The 22,702-nt window shown below is 46.6% G+C and overlaps 1 protein-coding gene across 2 annotated transcripts in view; it reads right to left on the reverse strand.

Annotated features, from left to right (window-relative positions):
- Positions 1-667: 667 nt before the first annotated feature.
- DPYSL3 (dihydropyrimidinase like 3) overlaps positions 668-22,702 on the reverse strand; it is a 99,663-nt gene continuing 77,628 nt past the window's right edge. For both annotated transcript variants that reach the window (XM_012774184.3, XM_012774185.3), the window contains exons 5-14: positions 21,942-22,003; positions 21,023-21,103; positions 17,210-17,278; positions 13,649-13,769; positions 8,884-9,040; positions 7,668-7,809; positions 5,980-6,150; positions 4,513-4,692; positions 2,578-2,740; positions 668-1,183 (exon numbers count right to left, since the gene is read on the reverse strand). In XM_012774184.3, the coding sequence (XP_012629638.1) occupies positions 1,095-1,183; positions 2,578-2,740; positions 4,513-4,692; positions 5,980-6,150; positions 7,668-7,809; positions 8,884-9,040; positions 13,649-13,769; positions 17,210-17,278; positions 21,023-21,103; positions 21,942-22,003 (1,235 nt within the window). In that variant the 3' untranslated portion in view covers positions 668-1,094. The remainder of the gene's footprint in view (positions 1,184-2,577; positions 2,741-4,512; positions 4,693-5,979; positions 6,151-7,667; positions 7,810-8,883; positions 9,041-13,648; positions 13,770-17,209; positions 17,279-21,022; positions 21,104-21,941; positions 22,004-22,702) is intronic.

Genomic DNA, 22,702 nt, shown 5'->3' on the forward strand with positions numbered 1-22,702 from the left:
TTACGGATGTACCTGGATCTCAGGACATCAAGAGAATCACTCACCACTGGCAAGAGAGGCCCTTCATTCTGCCCCATCTAAGCTGAAATCCTGACTCGGGAGGCGGAAGCACGCATGCATGCTACTCCTCTCGGTTTGGGTTTTGCAAAGACAGGAGAGGGAGAGGGAACTCATCATCGTGATTAGAGGGGGGCGTCTGCAAGCTGCGGCCGCCCTCACCTCCGAGGGCCTGTGTGCTGTGTCCGCAGCTGTTGGCTTTCAAGAGCACCAGAGGCGCAGGGAGGGCGAGAGGAGGAGAAGCATCACCCGCTCTCCCCGTCCGCCCTCCCCAGCCCGGCAAAGAGGAGGGTTTGGAAGCGACACTGAGAAGGAGGCCCGGGCAGACACTGGCAACAGTGAAGCAGGTGGAAGAAATGGTTGGGTTTGGCATTTTAATAAATGTTCAAAGAAACAAAATCTACTAGGAGGGGACGTGACATAAGCCCAGAACCCAATGACTGCCTGCCTTCTCCACAGAACCCAGGGGACCGAGACGAAGGGACAGCTGCCACAAGCGGCCGTCTCCCATGGAAATAAACGCATGTCGTCAACACAATACACAACACCCCTTCCGCTCACCCTCACCCGGCCCACCCACCCCCCGCCTACACGCCCAACCCCAGCCCCTCTGTCTGCGCCCTCCACCTTGCTCCGGGCTCCCACCACCCACTCACCCCATGTAACCTGCGTCCCTTTTGTCCATTTCCCTGACATCCCAGCTTTGTCTGTCCCCTTGTCGTAAGATGCAGCACTACACACGCTCTCAACACTATAATAATATAGCAGACTCTTTTACCTTAGTGGCCTGTCTGACTGCATGCATGTAAATGGGGAGGGGCCGAACGAATCAAGGCTATGCATAAACAGAAAACAAAGCAATATTCGTAAAGCTAGGCAAGCGAGCGTTAACATTGGAGAAACATAAGGCTTGAGGCTTGTTGATTCTTTAGATCGCAACTGTTTGGATTCACTTTCCTTCTTAAATATCGGTGTACCATTTTGGCTTCAAGAAAATCTCTTCTTGCTTCTGCCCCTCTCTTTGGGGAGTGGGTTGCTTAACTCAGGGATGTGATATTGGAACGGCCTCCAGGGGGCGCCACGATGCGCTTGCTGGCGGAGCGGACTCCCTCGTCCACCTGGGTGCCTGCAGTTGGAAATGAAGTCCCAGGGAGGGAAAAAAAGGGAAGGAGAGGGGTGTGGGCAAGAGAAAAACTGGATTAATTTCAAGAGGGCAAGATATTAAGTGCCCTCCTGGCCTCACCTCCCAAGATACTTCCATTCCAGTCTGTCAGGTCTTCTAGACTTTTCTTATGTCCCCCAAAAGTACTGGCTGGTAGGAAGACCCAAGTTCTTACCTAGATGTCATCTGCCCCTCAGCATAATAATAATACAAGGAAGAACAGCGATGATGATGGGCAAAATAACTGCTTACATCCCTTGTGGCAGGCAACGTTTTCAGTGCTGAACAGATTACCACGTTGAACCCTCAGCACTGGTCTGACTGGTCTGAGAGAGGCACACTCACTGCCCCTGTGTTACAGGCAGATAACCGAGGCTCTGAGAAGTCAGGCACCTTGCCCAAGGTCTCACAGTGCGAAGTGGTAATGGTCAGGTCCCTGTGACCACAGCACAAAAGGACACGTTGGTGTGTGCGTGTGTGCGTCCCTTCAGAAAGGAGCCTCGAAAAGCTTAAGTTTTAACATAGCCAGGGAGCAACAAAAAATGGCCCCAAATTGCTTGGAACTAGCAAAATGTGGCCTCTGGGAAAGGGACCTCAAGACTTTCAGCTCTTTTCCTTTGTCTTGCTTCTCCTATACCCCTCCTTCCCTCTTTCTCCCTGTCTCTCTGCTTCTCCCATTCCTTATTACTCCTCTCTTCCCCATATGCCGTGATTTTCCATTTAAATACATCTTTCCTTTCTTGGTATCTTGCTTCTCTCACATTGTTCATTATAGGGCTGCAAATCTACATTTACTTTCCCCCATTTTAAGACCACTGGTTATGGAGCAACCGAATCATTATTTATTTATATCAGAGAGTTCTTCAAGACCAGGTAAGATTAATGGCTGACACATGGTAATTGTTCAATCCATGGTAGCTGTTGTCAGCATTATTACTAGGGATGGGAGAATATAATAAAAGTCCTAGGTTATAAGAAGCTACTGCAATCTGAACATAAAAATAATCTGAGCTATCTTGTAACCTGGGCGAAGAAAACACAAGACACTGCCTAGCTCTCATAGGCTTCTGTAGAAAATCACTATTAATTCATAGTGGGAATCACTCCCCTACCCCACACCCCATCCAGGTCTGATCTCTAAGCAGAATTTGTCACCATTTAAAATGTTTAGCCTGACTGTGCCTTGAATTACTTTCTCACCAGGACCTATTGTTGAGTCAGCAAACCTTGTTTGCCCCACTAACCTTCTCCCTAAGGATGATGCTAGCGCTGGGCTTGAAAATACACAGTCAGGCTGAGCTCTCAGGAACACCCCCCGGGTCCCTCCTCTCCTCCCCTGACCAGCCTGCAGCACTCACCTGACAGACTAAACCCAGACTGGTGGAGATTCCGCACGGGTGGGTTTGGCCGAGTGGGAGAGCCCCGGGTTGAGCCCGCGGGGGTGCCCCCTTTGGGGGTGGTGGTCAGGTCAAACACCGGCCCGTCATACATGCCCCTCGGGACGGCATGCAGATCTGCCATCTGCAGCCAGAGAAGAGCGTGTCACCATTCATTCATTCAGCAAGTTAGCGTTTGTTCTAGGTAGCATAAATACATCAGTGAATAGAGAATGTGTAGTAAGAGCCAGCAAATGATGATGATAAAGAGGAAGGGAGAGGTGGTATAAAATAAAGGAGTGTGTCATGATAGAGTGACAATGGAGGTGGTCAGGGAAGACCTCCCTAAATAGAGGAGCTTCGATGTGAAGGATCAAAGGACCTTGCCGTGGGGTTAGGGTTGTGAGAGGGGGAGGCTGAGGGGAGGCAGAGGAGTGGTGTGGATGACAGCGTAGCCAGCCGAGGGGAGAGCAATTCCAGAGAGCAGCAGCGGGAACATTATGAGGTGGGAGAACAGCAGTACAGCCGGAGAGAGCGATCGGAAGGGCAGCAGTCTGAGACGAGGTCCCAAGTGCTGGCCAGGATGGGTCACGTGGGAGCTCCACCCTCACACCCTTCGGCACAGAGCAGGGTTGGCAGGCCTGGAAGTGAACGTCTGTGGTCTGACCCACTGACCTCCGGCTGTGGCCGTGAGCTTGCCCTGGGACTGTGGAGCCAGCCAGCAACACCAGCCCAGTGCGTGCTCTGCTAGGCCGCGTGCCAGGCGCTGGGGTTTACGGTCACGGGAAGCACGGTGCCTCCCGCACAGGGGCTCACAGTCTCTATTAGACAAACGCTGCCAGACCACCCAGGCCAGCAGCACAGCCGGCACACAGCTCCCGCCCGTTTCTTTTCTCTGGCCAGAGGTGAGCCAGTGAGGACACGCTGCCAGACCAGCCCGACCGCACAGGACGATCGTCGATCGTCGTAAGACTCCCTGGAAGTCCTGCCAGAGCCTTCCCTCCCTGTGAGGGCCTCAGGTGCAGGCACGGAAGCAAAGCCCATCAAGTCTGCAGTGCTAATGGCTCCAGTGGGACGACCACCGTGTCTGTCCTCCCCAAAACCAGTGAACTCGGAATCGTCAACATTTCTTTGGTTCCAGAATCGAAGACAACAATAGAAACAGAACTGATACTCAGAAAGTTTGAGTTTCACTCTCTTCTCTAAATTGAGCCAGAACTGGAGTGTGGAGCTCAAATTCCACAATCCTAGGGCTGGTCTAGCCTCGCTTTGTGGGGCATAGCACGCATACACAAAGGTGACCCGGAGACTGGTGAGGAGAAGAGAGAAGAGGTGAAAAGAAAGTTCTAGGCCTCACCTCCTAAATCAACTAGAACTGGACCTGTTTGTTTTATATGTATACACACATGTGTATGTGTGTGTATATATATATATATACACTTATACATGCGTGTGTGTGTCCGTAGAGAGGTAGATACATATATATTAAAAAACCCAGCGACACAAATAAGATTTTATTTGAACCACAACAGCTAAACGTTGTGCTTGTCCCAGTGGAGCAACACTACACAGGATGGGACAAGGATGAGTGGGTGTGGACTCCTGCTTCTCATCTTAGTTTTTTAGGAGTAATTTTATTTCTTAAAAAAAAAAAATACTGATATCATTTTAAATTATTTTAAATAAAAGCACTATAAAAATGTGGGGAAAAAAACGCTTTCTTCGGCCAAAAAGTTTTCAAAACCCCTTTTACTAGTACAATGAGCCTGCGCAGTTGTTCTTGGGGACAAGATCATCACTGTGAATTTCTTTGTGAGAGTCTAGAGAACACGGCCCCCTCCGGATCTCATGGCTACTATCCCTGAGCCTGAATGGCACAAAGCCCCTGCCCCAGCTCTGGGCTCCCCTGTTTCTTACCTTCCTCCGGGCTTTGATGCGCTTGTAGACATAGTCGGAGAACGGGCTGCAGGGGATGAAGCGGCCGGCCCCCTGGGTCACGTGCAGGTTGCCATCTTCCAGCATGATCTTGCCCTGGCAGATGACAACCAGAGGAGCCCCGCGCAGCTCCATCCCTTCAAAGATGTTATACTCCGCAGCCTGGAGACAGGGTGAGGGGCAGAGCCATGGCAGGGGTAGAAGCGGGAGGGGGAGGGGAAGAGGAATGTGGTTATCTCCTGTGTTTGGGACCCTGCCTTCAGTGTCCCTAGGGGCTGATTTACCAGGTAAGCCAGGAAGAGCTCACCATGCATCTGCAAGCTTTCAGTGGTGGAAGGCACCAAAAGACAGATGCTTGCTAAGTACAGACTGGACTTGCTAGCAAAAAGACGTGTCCAATCTTTATTAAGGCCCTCAAGTGGGAGTCAAGTTTTGTCACTGGCAGTGTCCAAGGAGAAGCTGGATAACTACTAGGGATGCTGTGTGTGGCAATCTTGTACTGAGTGGGTGGGTAGAGGGGTTGTGTGGCCCTGAGGTCCCCACTAGCTTGAAATTAAATCATGTGGAATGACACAATGTTTACGCAAAGGCCATTACCACCCCAAATGGGATTTCTCACTACCTCCTTCCGTGACTCAACAAGCGAGAGGCATTACTGCAGCGTGGTTGAGAACATCAGTTTGGAGTCAGGTTTTAGTCTTGCTTCACTGTTCGTTGGTGCTTAAGTTATTTAAATTCTCTGTACCTCCATATTCTTATCTATAAAATGGGGATAATAATAGTACCTACCTGTGGAAGACTATTATGAAGATTCAGTGAATTAAAAGCACAGTGTCTGAAACATAAGTGCTTTAAAAATATTAACTATTTTTTACCAATAAGTATTAAACTTGTTTTTGTTAGGTCCTGCCTGCACTTTCATTATGATCTTCCACATGAGCCTCCTTATGAGAAGGTCAATCAGTGCTGCTCACCAGTTATTTCCTACTTTTTTTCTCCCTCCAAGCACAAGTATCATTGTGATTCCTGCATTCCCGAAGTTAGGTACGGCCACACGAGGCTACCTTTGGCCAGTGCAGTGTGGCAGGAAGTTATACACGCCACTTCCGGTGGAAGCTTTTAGGGCTGACTCACCATTCACCATGCCCTGTTCCCCGCCTCGGCAACCACAGAGCATGTGTAGAGGGGATGGTCAGGGAGCCTTGGTCAGCCCCAGTGCCTGAGTGACTGGGATGGCCAGAGCCCCTCTGCTGACCCCCCAGGCTTGAGAAGCAGGAGTGAGAAACACCGCTGAGGTTATAAGCCACTGAGATTCGGGGATGGATTGTTGCTGCAACGCCTCCTGGTCTAACTACCCTGGTGTACCGCATAAACACATTGCTCCCGACCCGGTTCTCTGCATGCATTCCCCATTCATTCTCCTCCACGCCCGCCAGCCGGGAGCCTTACAGACTGGTGGTTCTTGGCAGAGACGATCTTCACAGCATCTGGATCCCAGATGACCAGGTCGCTGTCAGAGCCCACAGATATTCTTCCCTTGCGGGGATACAGGTTGAAGATCTTGGCAGCGTTCGTGCTTGTCACAGCCACGAACTGGTTTTCATCCATTTTCCCTGTGGCCTATTGAATACAAAAAAAAAAAAAACTACATCCATATCTCTATCACTATATCTATCTATATATCAATAATATAGCAGGGCTTCTGAGCTCAGAGGAAGATGGCCACAAAGGCCCAGAAGTACAAAGAGGAGCATCTGAGGTGGTTAGCACAGAACCTCCCCAGCAAGCTTAAGAATCAGCTGGGCTGTCATGACTGCTCAGGCAAAATGGTCAAACACATGGTTTCAGATAGAAGTTACTGGTCCTGCAGCATACACTGTTTACTGGATATGTACATACATTTACTTATTTGCCCTTCCTAATTCTACACTTGATCTTAGCCAAAAGGCTGAGAAGCAATGCCCTTCCTAATCCTAAAAAGGATATTAATAGATGATTCACAGTAAAAACAAATGCAATTGTGTACCATACTTTAGATATGTGCTTGTATTTGCATGTGCATAGGATAAATAAGGAAGAACTTCACCCAAATGATAACAATGGTTTCCTTGGGTTGTAAAATTATGAAATATTTTTTTTTCTTTCGTGTGTGTGCATGTCTGTGGTTTCCAAGTGTTCTTTGTTGAGCATGTATCATTGTTGGTAATTTAAAAATATATTTTTTTTAACAATTCCAGATAACGCCAGGATAAATACATATATACATCCATAAATACAAAGCAGTGTAAAAGAAAGCTAACACTGTGAAAGAAGAGACAAAATACTTACACTTTCCCTTTTCTCAAAACAAAAGGTCTGTTTAAAGAAAAAATTGAGTTTAAAATCTAGCTTTGAGCTTCCTGGGAGCCAAGAAGACAATGGAAACTCAGTGGATTACGCTGTGTAGATGAATGAGGCACTAATTCATATACATTCTATTTGGCTCTGAGATGAATGTCTTTAGAGTTCTTAAAACAAAACATAGGGAACTTAATAATGAGTTAATTATTAATTTTACTAAAATTTTTGGGAGAGTCTTTGTTTGCACGGCATTTCCTTTTGTTAGCCCTTGTGATGTGAGCAAGGAAAACAAAATCAGGCCACTATGCCAGAAGACATTGATAGGTGATCATTTGTATAGTCTAGATGACCACATCCCCTCAGTATGGGGCAACCTTGATAAGCAGATGAGTTTAGTCTAGGCACAGACTCATTACTTATCATTTCAAAGGGTTATATTCAGCTGTTTCAAAAGAAGTCATGAAACTCTCCAAGCAAAAAGAATTAATTCACTACTATTTTAAGTACAGGTCATTTATGCCATCAGATGAAGGTGCTGTATATCTGGTTCCTAGTCCTTAACAGTCTAGAGGAGAAGGCCCCCTCAATCCTAGATCTCAGGATTCATCACCCCAGGAAAAAAATCCCACAACCACCTGGGCCACCTGGTTCCAGAGACATCTCTGCAGGTACGAGACCTCACCTGGACCCTGAGCATCGCCCCTGGGGTGGCACGGACAAGCAGTGTCACCAGCTCGGTTGGTGGCAGGAGACTCTGCTCTGGCCCTAGCCAGCCTTGCACAACCTTGATCCCTTACCACGGCCTTGTCCCAGATGACAGACATCCGCTCCTCCACACCATTGGTGCCCTCGGGAATGGCTGTGAAGTTGTCCTTCCCAATCGCTTTCTGGGCAGTGCTGAAGGTGCAGTGGGCGCTTCCAGACAGTTGCAGATCCCCACTGGCAAAGGACAAAAGCTCTATGTGAACAGGAGAAATGGCTGGAGACACATCAGGGGCCCAGAATCTAGTGTCCACTGTGAGGGTTTGGAATCCCTCCTCTACCTCTTACTAGCCGCAAGATGAGTTTCTTCCTTTCTCTGGGCTCAGTGACCCCATCTGGGAAGTGAGGGGTGTGAGATCAGATCATTTCTGTTGTAGCAAAATGCAAAAGGGCTCCAAGGAGCAATGACATGATCCCACATGTCCCCAGAGGGCAACAATAAATGAGCTACCTATAATTTTTATGTATTGATTTATATTTTTAATTATTATGGGTGCATAATAATTATACGTATTTCTGAGGCACATGTGATGTTTTGAAATAGGAATATGATGTGTAGTGACCAAATCCAGGTAATTGGGGGATCCATCACCTGAAGCATTTATCATATCTTTAGGAACATTCCAATTCCACTCTTGTAGCTATTTTTAAAACATACAATAAATTATTGTTAACTATAGTCAACCTATTGTGCTACTGAATACTAGATTCTATTCATCTTATGTCAAATATGTTTTTGTACCCATTAACCATACTCACTTTATGCCTCCCCTGGTCTCCCTACCTTTGGTAACCATCATTCCACATTCTATTAATATCTCCACGAGACCCTGAACATGCCTGATCTTGTCCCTGTAATTTTGATTGTGTCATCATGACCAGCTATTTGAATTTAGTCAAAAGATTTAGCCTCCCTGACCCTCAGTTGCTTAATCTATAAAATGCTGATAATAGTGGCTCACTCATAAAGTTATCACGAGGAACCAATGAGATCACACATGCAGTCTCACCATAGAGCTTGGCACATAAAGTTATGGCTATTATCATTACTACTAGTATTACAGTATTTTTGTTTAAAATGTGATGGGGAAGAGCCTGTTTTCCATGCTCAAAACTGGAGGACAATTCTCCATGTATTTTTCACACTGCAAACTCTACTCTAGCTGATGGATGGGACTGCCGCAGTCCTCATCCCAGCTGGCCCCAAGATGTTTCTATAAAACACCTGCTGCCGGGCATTCCCACACCAACCTGGCCAGCAGGGAGTTGATGTAGTCAGGAGTGGTTGGGTCAGGACTCAGAGGTGGAGATGTCACAAACGCAGCCGCCTTGGCCCAGTTCTTGCTCCAGTAATGGGTTCCATCTATGCCCAGGCTGGCAGTGATGGGCTCGCCAAAGACCACGTTTCCTGGAAGGGGAAGGAAATAGGCAAGGGTCATGTATGTGCTGCCCTGGGCCCGGCATGTTTCATCACAGCTCCTATGCCTACCCAAGGCTGTGGCTGGGAGCCAGACAGGCCTAGGTTCAAGTCATTGTTTCCAACTTTTCTAAGCTTCTGCTTTCCTATCTGCTAAATGTGAACAATTTTGTATTCCCTAGATTAGAAGAAGCTGTTGATTGTAAGATGCAGCATTAATTCTCAAATTTGGAGGCAAATTAAAATTGGAGGCAAAAATAAATAAAAATATATATTGGTTTTAAGGTTCATCCTAATTTCAGAGATATTAAAATGTGAAATAGACATGTCCTAGAATAAATGAAACAAAACAAGCTGATGTCTACTTCTCAGGCTTATGAAAATGAAAGGTTCTGGCATATGTGAAGGGTCTGGCACATAGGTGCTCGGTAAACATTGACTTCTTTACATCCTCCTCCTTCCCACTGCACAAACTCAAAGCCCTGGATGTGCCCCTGTCACTTGGAATTGCTAGATCCTCCCCTTACAAGGACATTCTTTGATTCCACAAAGAAAAATACTTCGCTGTGGATCAGAGACTCTCATAATTTCCTTCCTTCCTTCCTTCCTTCCTTCCTTCCTTCCTTCCTTCCTTCCTTCCTTCCTTCCTTCCTTCCTTCCTTCCTTCCTTCCTTCCTTCCTTCCTTCCTTCCTTCCTTCCTTCCTTCCTTCCTTCCTTCCTTCCTTCCTTCCTTCCTTCCTTCCTTCCTTCCTTCCTTCCTTCCTTCCTTCCTTCCTTCCTTCCTTCCTTCCTTCCTTCCTTCCTTCCTTCCTTCTTTCTTTCTTTCTTTCTTTCTTTCACAGGGTTGCTTTGTTGCCTGGGCTGGAGTGCAGAGGCATCACCATAGTTCGCTGCAACTTCAAATTCCTGGGCTCCAGCGATCCTCCTGCCTTGGCCTCCATATAGCGGGGGCTACAAGTGTGTGTCATCACACCTGGCTAATCTTCTTCTTTTTTGTAGAGACAGGGTCTCGGTCTTGCTCAGGCTGGTCTCAAACTCCCAACCTCAAGCAATCCTCCTGCCTCAGCTTCCCAAAGTGCTAGGATTGTAGGATTACAGGCGTGAGCCACCACATCTGGCCTTTCATGATTTTTTTTCTATTGTTTGTTACTCCCTAATCTTGTGGTTCCCCAACCCCTGGGCCTTGGATGGGCACCCGTCCGTGGCCCGCCAGTAACTGGGCCACACAACAGGAGGCAAGCGGCGCGTGATCGAGTGAAGCACCACCTGCACCCACAGCCGCTCCACATCGCTGGCATCACCACCCAAGCCCCAGCCCCCATCAGATCAGTAGCAGCATCAGACCCTGACGGGAGGGAGAAGCCCACTGCAAACCACACCTGCGAAGGGACCCAGGCTGCGCTCTCCCCATGAGAATCCACTGCCTGGCGATCTGACGTGGAGCTGAGGCCGGTCCCTGGTGGCAAAACCGTTGAGGACTGCTGCCTCATCCTAAGGCAATACGTAACTTGTTCAAAGACATCCCATAACCTAAGATATATCAAATTTTGTGTCAAGAATTTGGGGATTAACTGCCCAACCCATGGAGAGGGGATGAATACTGAAAAATACACTGTTATAAGCTTTTGTTGAGCTTCTTCAAAAAGAAGGGATAAGGCCAGGGTTGGTAGCTCACGCCTGTAATCCTAGAACTTTGGGAGGCCAAAGTGGGAGGATGGCTTGAGGCCAGGAGTTCAAGACCAGCCTAAACAACATAGAGAGATCCTGTCTCTACAAAAAAAAATAAAAACCAAAAAGAAAGAACAAGAAGAAAAAGAAGAAGAGGAGGAGGCAGCAGAGGAGACAGTGATACAAAAGGCAAACACTGTCTCATGGAAAGTTGGTTGGTACCAAGTTTCTCTATGCCATAGTCTTTGGCCAACACTGCCTGTACAGCGGGCTTTGTTAGGTTTGGTCCTCTATCTTCTATAGTCAAAGTTCCCCATGAAGTCATACTCTAGACCAGGATTATAAATAGATTTTGCCTCATTTCAACCCCAATCAACAACATGGTTGTCTAGAATTCCATGTTGGGAGAATTTTCATAATCCTTTTGGTCTAACTAGAAAAGACACAGGATCGGTTAGTAATGTCTGCCATGGGCAAAGGAATGGTACAATGGCAACGATTCACACACGACAGCCCTGCTTGTTGCTCTGGCAGTAAAACAGATCCACACCTAACTGATGAGCATGTCAAGGGCTATCCGAAAATATTTACCAAACTAAAGCACACAGGATCACAAAGAAATGAAGAAATTAAAGCCACAGCAAGCACTCCACTACTATTGAGAGAAATATCACCTTAAAAGTGGAAGAACACTCTCTCTGGACTATGTTTAGCATGGGAGAATCAAATAATGAAAAACTGCAATTAAATCTAGATTTGAATACTAGCTCTCCCAGCTGGGAGATCCTGGACAAGTTGTGCTTCAGTATATATTTTTTTAATCTAAAAAAGAGTAATGATAATGCCTATTTCTCAGAGTTCTTTGAGAATTCCACATAGTAAAAAATGTAAAGTATTTATCTCCATCCTGGGCATGTAGTTGTCCTCATTATATTATAGCTCCCTCAATATTCATTCTGGGCAGCCATACAGTTAAAGAGCCCTGCTGATTGGGGATTAAACACACTGGGATTTAAACAGTATCCTTGGCCAGGAGGGAAGAACAAACACTGCTTGCTACACTTTGTCTTCCTGCCTGGAATGCTGGTGACTCTTTCCCTGAGAATGACAGTCCGTGAGATGTTTACTGGCGTCAATCTCAGCTGCTGCCAGTTTTTCACCACTGAAATAACGCTTCCCTTCCACCCTGGAGTCACAGCTGTACTCACTTTCCTTGCCAGAGAATCATGAGCCAACAGGCTAAGGGCGAGGCACTTTTCTCCATAAAGTTCAAACTAAGACCAGTGTATAACTAAAACACCCTGTCCCGAAGGGCCCCCGGGTTGTCCTGAGAGTGGGTCCCAGGCGGGATGCAGCCATCAGCAAAAGGCATGAGAGGGTGGGGGGCAGTCATGGGCAGAGGGGTGTGTGGTGGCCGCAGTGGTGGTGGGGAATGGAGGGTGCCTATGCAATTTTTTTTCCAAGTTTCTCCAAGAATGGGTAAGGAACCCTTGCGCTCCTGGTTCTCACCCAATTACCCATACCCAGTGGAGCCAGCACGCCGTGTCAGTTGAGACATTCAAAAGCACAGAGAAAACAGCAGGCTCACTGTGAACGTGCTGAAGTGGGGGATGCCCCAGAGTGTGCCAGCTAGGAAGACTGTCAAAGGACTACCCTCCCACAAGAGAAGAGTCGCCCTCTGCCAGAAGGCCAGGCAGCTGGACGCTCAGCCGTCGGCGTCAGCCGGGACTATTTTTAGCGGCCCCAGTCACTCACACGCGGAGTTTTACAGTCGGGTTTGGTAGATGAATCACTCATCTTGGGGCTCTCTGCTACCAGAATGGCCACAGTGGTAGTGACCATGTAACCCGGCCTGGTAATTCCCCTCTCACAACTCAACACAGAGCCCTGCGTCCCCAGTTTCTCAACCACACTCTGTTCATTTACCCAACCTCACGACTGAGTCCATTCGTCTGCCATTGAGGACAGGAAGCCAAACAGAAAAGCAAGCTTGGAAATGGGAGTACGCTTTCGCTAAGCACAAGGCAAGCAAACAAAGCCCAAGTCGACGGCAGTGGAGAAAAGTAGCAGAAAAGTCAGAAGGCAGTGGAGACAGACCCCTCACATTGGCCATGGCAGTAGACATGCTTTGGAGACCCTTTCAACACCTTCTTTAAAATAACTCGTGCTAATCTGTGTGGCTCAGGGGGCATGACCCAGCCCCTGCATTCTGTCCTCTGTCCTGGCCAGATTATACCATCCCAAGGTAGCAACGGGTGCAGGGATGAGCACATGACCCAACCCAGGACACACCCAGCGCTCCTGGGGACCTCTGCTTGAGCTGTTGGGATGGATATATTCTGCTTCCTCACCATGATCTCCACCAAAAAGTGAGGACACCAGGCACCTCCTGGCATCTATTCCTGTCACCATTCATATTGAACATAAAGCCAATAGAAAGGGAACAGAGCCAAGAAAGGAGTAAGACTGAAAGAGTCCCAATACCATTGCTGAAACTCCTCCATCTACCCAGACCTGAAACACCTACGACCAATCATTTACTTCTGTGTGTTTCAGCCAGTTTAAGCTCGATCTTTGACTTCTGCACCCAATATAACCTTGACTGATGTGTCCATTTACAAAGCTCAGATAATGTGAACTGAAAACGAAAGATCAAATGGAGGGGGGAAAATGCACCAAATCTCAGAACTGCTTCAAGTTATGTCATCTTGGGCAAATCACCCAACCTTCCTGAGCCTCAGTTTACTTATATGCCAAGTGGGAGAAATCCCAGGATCCTGCCACCCACACAGGACATGAAGAGGGGCTTTCTAGAGAGCGAGGCAGTGAGCAAAGTGGGCACCATTTATAGTACATGACACAGGGCAACCAGAGGAGGAAGGAGCCACACAGCGCAGCAGGGGCGCCGAGATCTTGGGAGCACAGATCACCTTTTTTCCTGGCTTGCGAGATGAGGTCAGCCGCGCTCTTGCTCATGACCTTCGTGATGTAGAGAGGGCAATTGGTTTGGCTGGCGATGGTGATGGCACGGAACACAGCCTCAGCTTCCAGCTGCAAAAAGAAAAAAAAAGTCCCCGGGAGTTAATAGGAACATAAGCCTCTCCAACCTGCCACTCCTCTGCCTCAACAAGCGGTGAGAATGCTGCGCTGCACAGGAGCGAGCCGGATCTGGAATTGGACAGCCTGGGCCCACATCTCAGATCTACCACTTCCCAGCCACGTGACCTTAGCTTTGCAGTGCCTCCACGCCTCACCGGGAAAATGGAGATAAGAAAAGTACAGCACAGGGTTTCTGTCTGAGAACAATGCCTGGCACAGAGTACACACTCACTGTTAGCTAGAGTTTTCCTTAGCCCGCAATCTCCTCTCCCTGTGGTCACCACCAAGGCTGTGTCTTGCTCCCCAGTCTTCTCAGGCCAGACTCTCTCAGGAATCACAATCACAACACAGCTATGCTATGGATGCTATGGACACCAGGCGCCTCCTGGCATCTATTCCTGTCACCATTCATATTGAACATAAAGCCAACAGAAAGGGAACAGAGCCAAGAAAGGAGTAAGACTGAAAGAGTCCCAATACCATTGCTGAAACTCCTCCATCTACCCAGACCTGAAACACCTACGACCAATCATTTACTTCTGTGTGTTTCAGCCAGTTTAAGCTTGATCTTTGACTTTTGCACCCAATATAACCTTGACTAATATGTCCATTTACAAAGCTCAGATAATGTGAACTGAAAACGAAAGATCAAATCCTTACTACTAGTAGTAAGGGCAACTGAGCATCACGGCACCTCAAGTCCTCTCCTGCGGCAATAGTCAGCAAAGGGTTAATTCTCGGAGGCATTTCTTATACAAAAATAATTCCCAGGTTTCTCAACACAAAGACTTCTTTTATTATTGATCTCTCCCACCCCACCCTAATACAGAATTCATGCTTTCAAATATGCTAACCAACACAGTTGCATTTATTAAGTAAGAAGTAGTAAGTTTTCCCTTATTTTATTAACAAAGCAGGATCTGAGAGCTCAGGCAGGCTGTCTCAGATGGCCCGGGTCTGAGTCCTGGTTCTAGCACTTATAAGCTGGGTGACCTCAGGCGCGTTGTCACAGTGCCCTTGTCTATAAAGCGGGGATAAGAATAAGACCTGACACCTCGGGCTGTTGTGAGGATTAAATGAGTTAATCCTTGTAAAGCAATTAGCCCATTTCTGGGACAAGGCAAGTGTTCCTTGAAAGGTAGCTGTTGATCTTGTTGCAGATCACAGTTTCTGATCAGTCGAGTGTCTGTGTTACTACCCAAAGCCTTAGTCCAATTCAGCCCAGAGCAGAGACGTTGGCATTTTTCCATTGAATCCACAACAGTTCCTTTTTGTATGGCTATGACATTTTGGTTAGCTTGCAGAGCCTAACACTTTTAAATATTCCAAAAATAGCTTGCAGATGCCCAGTGGTTGTATAATGCAAACCAGTCACTGCTGGTGGAGGGTGTGGCTCAAAAGACAGACTCTAAGAACTTGGCTGGCCGAGCTGGTCTCCCCCAAGCTGCACTTTGTTCCATGTGGACAAAGCCCTGAAGGTGAATGCAGACACCTTCCTGAAGCACCCAGACTTCTGTACTCCAGAGTGGAGTGGCTGTCTCTGTTCTTTGGGTTCTCTGAACAGCATCACTTGAGATGGTATCTGGTGTGCTTTGAACTGGAGAGGAGCTGGCTCCTCCCATGCTCATTCCTCCCCCCTCACGCCCATGCTGACCACTTGAGCTCCTCTGGGACCCCTGTCCTGGTCCCTTTGATCTCATCTCCCCCACCCCCACCCCAGCACTGCAGGTTTTTCAGCACTTTGACAACATGACTATCTTTGGAAGGTTACATCACCCTCCAACTTCACCCAAAAGGGCTTCTAGGGCTGTAGAGGTTTGCAGCCGAGAGGCTTTTTTACTAAAAAGGAGACGGGAACAGGGAGGAGGGTGGGGTGGTAGGGTTAAGGGGAGGTTGAAAAAACAAACTGAGGAACAAAAATAGACTTTGTTCTGAAATCCCCTGGCTGCTGCTGGAAGTCTGTCTTGCCAGCACATCTCTACAGTGACCGGCATTTAAGAAAAGTCTGACAAACGGTGCTGATCACCCTGGCCTGTTCACACTGGGTAAACAATTTTCCAGTCCTTCAAAGTGATGGGCCAGTGGCTTAACTTCTCTAAGCTTCGGTTTCTTTACCTGTACAACAATGCCACCCACCCAGAGTACCAGCAAGGACAACTGAGATAACGCATGTATTTAGCCCAGTTCTAGGTATAAGCATTTCGTAGAAGGGATCAGGTATTATTAAGGAGACAGACTTTTCAGGAATGCTGTGTGTGACTGGAACCCCAATCACAAAATTATAAATTATTTCAAATGGCAACAAAAATATCACTAGACACAAAGCAGTTTCTGAGGTATTGATAATATTCTATTTTACCAGCTGGATGCTAGTTATACAAATGTATTCAGTTTGTGAAAATTCATTGCATCCTTATGATAACACTTTTTAAAAATATGTGTTACACTTTAATTTTAAATAAGACTCTAAAAGAGATGGGCAATAGGAATGCAATCATTTCTGGTTCTCATTCCTTCTTCTACCTGTTGAAGAGTTTGGAATGACAGGGCAGAAACAGGATTCGTCTCACTAACATGAAGGGTCTTTAATTCACTGCAGGTGCCAGGCCCAGGCTGCATTTCCAAAGCCAACTTGCTCTCAGCCATATGGACAGCCAATTCCCAGCTCTGTGCCTCATGCCAGCAGGTGAAGTTGCCAACATCCCAGAGACATGGAACCAACCACTAGCTACTTTTTACTCGCTGTTTGGCTGCTAAGCACAGATGCAAATCATCATTCCTTTTACGTGTGGGAAACTTTCGTACCTGATGTAATCATCACCTTAAGCAAATTTGACAGGCATAATAATGCCCATAAAAAAGCCCATTCAACCTCCTATCCATATGGCCAATATTTTGTAGGACTCAAAACATAATATGAAATAAGGGAATAAGTGAAAATTCTCTGAGATTCACACCCATTAAGAAAGGAATTAGAAATTTAACACTCCCACTGAATAGCTGCGAAGGACACTCTAACTTGTGTTATTTTTAGAGAGATTAGGGATGAGAAGTAAGCATTCCCTTACATTCCTTTCTAATTTTCTCATGGGCTCTTGAGCTAGGGTCAGGCAGAAGTGGTCTTTGAAACAAATGTCCCAACACTGCTATCTGGTATTCCTAGATTCTCAGCACCTTTTGGCGATGTGTATTCCTATGTAGTGTATGCACACGGCTCAGGAAGCTAGGCCAACACAAAGACTCCAAACCCAAAATGAGCGGCAGGCCACAGCAAGGCTGCGGGAACTGTGATGATAGGAGGCTCCTGGAAGATGCTGTTAAGAATCAAGTCCTCACGGCTCCTGTCTCTCCCTCCCTCCTCCACCCTTCACCTCCACCCCCCTGCAACTTACCTCCTCTGGTCTGCTCAGTACATGGCCTTCTGGGCCAGTTATTCCCATCTCCAACATGCGGGATTGCTCCTAGAATGAGAAAAGAATAGAAAAATAGTTCTTAGGTAAGCTCAACTGAGGTTTGGAAAAAAATCACATTAGAATGTTCTGATCTAAAGATGTACCCAAGGGAAAAAAAGAATGAAAATGTGTATATTGAACAAATGTATTAATTCTATATTTGGAGTTGCAACATAGGGCAGTCTTAACCAAAAGGTGGAGAAAAGCATTTAAGAGTGAGTTGCTTTTATTAAAAGGAAGATTTATTAGTGTATACCTTTTTTTTGTCTGCCTTACCCATCAAAAGTCACATAAGTTCACTTATTCTTCATCTCTCTCAGACCCATCTACCTCTGAAACTATACTTGCTTAACTCGTTTCTTTATTCATGCATGCACTTTAAACTCATTCATTCTGCAAAATGTATTGAGTATCTGCTTCACGCTAAGCTCTGGGGTTAGTACTTGAATTACAGCAATGGGGCCTCTGACCTCATGGAGCTTACGGTTTAGTGCTATGTTTCCCAGAGTGTGGGCTGCCCACCAACTACATCAGAATTCACCTGAGCTGATTTTGTAGAAATACAGATTTATGGTTCTATCCTAGCCTACCAAATCCAAAGATGTGAGGTTGAATCCTAACAACCTATAATTTAATAAATCTCCCTGAGGGTTTTATGCTTTAAATCTTTGGCTTAAATGAATGGATTCAGAATTTAACCAGACAAATAATGTCTCTAAACAGCATTACCTAAGTTGGGTTTTGGGCAAATTCTATTTAACCAAGTTGTGGATAGAAACACCTCATGGCTGATGGCTAAACTCCTCAGATGCTGGCCAGCTTTCTGGAAAAAGCAGGTGGCTGGGTAGTGAACACATACATGCACTAACTGGAATTGGCAGAAGTTCTAAGTTATCATATCTGCAGTTTTATTGGCTTTCACTCTCAAATTACTAAGGCTAGTTCCTATGAACCTCTGTACCAGCAAGCATGGCCCAGTGGCCTGGGAGTATTTTGGTAAAATGGGAGACGCCAGAGAGATGGTGAATAGAACAAAGCCTTGTCTCACTCTGAAACTATGAGGTGTTCAGAAAGGAAAGGATTCTTACCACCTGGAAAAGAAGAACCTTTTTGGTTTTTGTTTTTAATAATACAGATTTCTAAAAGAGAAGAAGGGAGGAAAATGCATATACTATGTAAGCAACCACTATCTCCAGCTCTACAGAATTAAAAAAACAAAAATGTCAGAGGTTGAATTTTCCAGCAATGCACCCCTACTTTTCATTCTCACTGCTCTCACTTGTTGAAACTTGAACTGAATTAAATTTCTTCCAAACTCTAGTGAGTTTCCACTCTAAACTGCCTCAGGTCCCACAAGGGTTAAGGTCTCCAACTAAAGCATCTTTTGTCTTATACGACACTCTCAATTCTGTCTTGTTCAAGTGTGCCAGGATAATGGCACAGGACAAAGTTAGCTCGAGCAGTGGTTTCCAAACACATTCAAATCACCAAGCAATATTTTCAAAATACACTTGCCTGAACTCTACTACTGGACCTACTACTGAATCAGAATTTCTGGAATTAGTAAAATCTAGTGATTTCAATGCATTGTTCATGTTGGGAAGACCTATTCTAAAGCCACGGTGTCCCTACAGCTGGAAGGTTAAGGATGGCATGTAAAGCCCCGTGGCTGCTACCTCACATGGGGGCGGGTAGCAGTGGGCACTTTGTGGCACTCATCACAGCTACAATTAATTACATCATAGTTTGTGTCATGGCACGACTGTGGCTTGCTCCATGGTGAAAGGGACCCTGCCTTTTTCATCTTCCCTAAGACTTTGAAAGACTTCCCTATACTTGAGTATCGGTGCTCAACAAATAACTGTTAAACGAATGACTAAAGATTCTGCACTCTCAGACTGTCTCATCAACTTGAGATTTTTGAAAACTGCCCTTGTTTGTACCGGAAGGGAAAGATTTCTTCTCTTTAGTCACTTTCAGCAGGAAACTCTGAGCACAGCAGCTGCCTCCATTTAGACAATGTGATAAAAATCTTTCAGCTCAAGCTGAATTGAATAAACACACACAAGAAACTCATCCAAATGGAAAAATGTCCTTGCTCTTTTCCCGACTGAGAACAGTCTTCCCAAGGTAAGGGAAGGGTGGGGGTTGGGGGGGGAGGGGGACCAGAGAAACTTCTGTGCTAAGGAGCCACAGGAGGAAAGAAGCTGAGAAAAGGGGCTTTGAGTTAGGGTCCATTTGCCTCCACGGGGGCTCGAGTGAAGTGGCAGGGACTTTTTGGTTTCCAGGGCAGCTGAAGGCAGGACTGAGACCTGTGGCTGCTGCCCTGAAAATGTGGAGAAGGGGGAGGATTGCAGCTCTAACACCACCAGGGCACCTCCCGTGGGAACAAGGCATGTGGGCCGTCTATGGAAAAGGACCTCATTATCTCTGGGTGTGTGGGGGACGTGGCTGAAGGTGCTGTCAGGGGCCTGACTAATTAGCCTCGTTGGTCACAGTGAGAGGAAACTGCATGCTTAGCTCACCTCCTCCACCAGCGAGACAACACACACAGTCTGAGATCACCACAGCTGGAGCCCTATACCCCTGGGGCACTGCCTCCTGGGGGGGCGGCGGGGGGGCTGTGGCTAGGCTTGGGGAACAAGGGACCCAGATACACCATCTCTGGGCAAAGATGCCCACTGAGGCACATTGCCTTAGGGGCCAAGATTAGGTTCTCCCAGTTATCTGCTGGGACCCATGGGCCAGTGACCTAATTCTTCTGAGCCTTGATGTTCCCATCTATGAACAGGGAGGATGATGGCATCCTTAAAGGGTTGGGAGAAGATTAAATGAGAATATACTAATGCGACGAGGGTCAGCCTATACATTCTTCCCATACCCCTGCTGACCACTCTCGCCTGAAGCACAGCGCAAGTGTTTGTGCGCTATGGAATGCATCTGTTTTGGCTCACCTCAACCGTCTGGTGCCTGGCACAAAGTGCTCAGGAAATACTCTTTGAAAGAATGAATAATGGTTTCTTGCCGTTAATGTTATCAAATGGACTAAGAAAGCTCACTCTTCTTTTATGGCTCTCTCCTCCCAGCAGAGGCCAATCCTGGATGTTTCTGAGATAAACAAAACCCTTCCTAAGATACATCTGTGCATCTATTCCATTAAGCAGCCCAGGAGATGGAGAGAGAACTGCTTTCTGCTTCCTTACCAATGACCGATTTGGGCCTTGGGGCCCTCACTTCCATCACTCTTTCCTTGAGTTTCTCAATATGATTTCTAGGAAGCCAGTGGGGCATCTGATCCCCACGGGACTTAAATTCTTTATTATCCAAGACTGTGAGTTCTACAGACCTGGATCGATTTCTGGCTTTTGAGATATGCTGCCTTCGGCTTTTTCTGTAGAAGAGAGAATGTTCCATAGCTTTGACCCATTTCAGAAGACGAACAGGAAAGCTGTCCCACAAAATGGCCCAATTTGAAAACCTCCTCTTCTGGGACACCTTTTCTGATTCTCCAGAATGGCCAGATCTCTTCCTGTTTTACACCATCTTCTAGTTCCTCCTGGTTAATCTACATTGCCCCTCTTTTCTTCCTACACCTTGAGGTTCTTTAGGGCAGGTTCTAGCTTCGGCAGGGTCCTTAGGGCTGTGCCCCACGCATATCAAGAGTTCAAGCAACACTGAAGAAATGAGGAAACAAACTGGGTGCAGACCTAAGTCTGTGCAGAAAGCTCACTCCAGGGAGCTGTGTGGTGTTACCTGGGCAATGATATCCCCGTTCTCAGCATGAACTTGAGCAATGGCCCCCAGCTCTCCCAGGCAGGTGAAGATCTCATAGAGCTGAAATAGAAATTAGTCTTTGTCACACCTTGGCAAGTCACTTTAGCAACTATAGAAATATAAACTAAAATTATGCATGAACAAAGAAAAGTGCTAATCCAAACAAATTCTTGGAAACTTAGTCTACATAAAGAACCTATCATGTCTCTTAGGCAGACAGAACAAATACATAACAAAGTACTACCAACCCCTCTCCTCTGCTTCTGGTACACATTTTCAATGGAATTATTTTCCCACTGAGCTGAGACAGAGCTTCAGAATCCTTCTCAACAAGTGTTCCAGAAAGCCACTACAGGCCAACCAGAAGTTAATATGAAAGTTGAAGCTCTTATCTCTTAACCTCTCAAGATAGCCATAACTTTACTTCCTAACCAGGAAGCATAGGAATTAATTTCTTGCATTTCCTCTGAAAACCTGACCTTTGTCTAAAACAAACAAATGCCAGGAATTTCTTAGGGAGAGAGTCAGAGGCAAGCTGGAATGGTTACTCCAAATAGCAGAAAAGTCCTTCTGATCCCGCAGGGTGGAGAACCTCACATTGGAGCTTCTGAGGGGTTTGAAGCCTGTGCAATAGATGGAGATTTAGGCATGCCCTCCCTCTTACCCTTTTAAGAAAGCAGCCGCCAGTGGAAATTCTAGCTCCCTGTCTGCCTTGCCACCAGCACTCTGCCTGTCACCTTATTCAAAATGTAGAGTGAACTGCAAGGGCTTCAAGAAGCACTCTGGCCCAGCAGTCTTCCGCAGTGACCACAGTGACTCATGTTACAAGGGCCAAGGTCATCAACAACAATAGGAAACCCATCCAGAACCCCAAACCACACAGCAAATGGGTTGTTACCTCTGTGTTGGACACTTGATACAAATCCTTATAGGCCATGTAAACCATGAAGGAGTTAACCCCTGCAAGAGACAGAAGAGAGGAAGAATAGGAGAAAGACATTATCACAATCACCCACCCTCCCTCCTTTCCTCCCTCTTCTATCGCCCATGGGGCCCAAGCACATCACCCAGGCTGCCATCTAAAATAAAGCAGATGCTTTGCTTTCTCCAAGAACATTTTACTCTGCCCACCCCCAGCCAATAAAGCAAACAATTCCTAGTGATAGCATAGCAAAATGGTCTCTTCTTCTGCACCTCTTTCTCACCTCCCCCTTCCAGCATTCCCCAGCCCAGAAGGTCCACAAACTTTGATACTCTTGAAGGCAGGAGATATAACTGAGAATCACTCTAGCATGCTGGTTGTGTTCACACACACTGGGGGGTTGCACCCATGGAATCCACCACATACTAGTTCAGTGAGTTTAGGATACTTAACCTCTCTGGGCCTTGGTTTCCTTATGCACAAGATGGAAAAATAACAATACCCTGCTTCACAAGGTGGTCGTGAACATTAAAAGAGGTAACACATACAGAGATCTTAGCACCAGGCCTGGCGCATATTTGGTCCCCACTAATAGGTTTCCTAGGATCTGTTTCTTTGACTGTTTGACAAATGCCTGCCCTGCACTAGGCCTGTGCAGAGAACTAAGACGCACACCCTGTCCTCAGGGAACGGGCAGAGCTAATGGGTGGAAGGCAAGTTTCGTCTTGTGCTTGGAC

This window comes from Microcebus murinus, chromosome 21, assembly GCF_040939455.1.
Source record: "Microcebus murinus isolate Inina chromosome 21, M.murinus_Inina_mat1.0, whole genome shotgun sequence".
In the NCBI taxonomy this organism is placed as follows: domain Eukaryota; kingdom Metazoa; phylum Chordata; class Mammalia; order Primates; family Cheirogaleidae; genus Microcebus; species Microcebus murinus.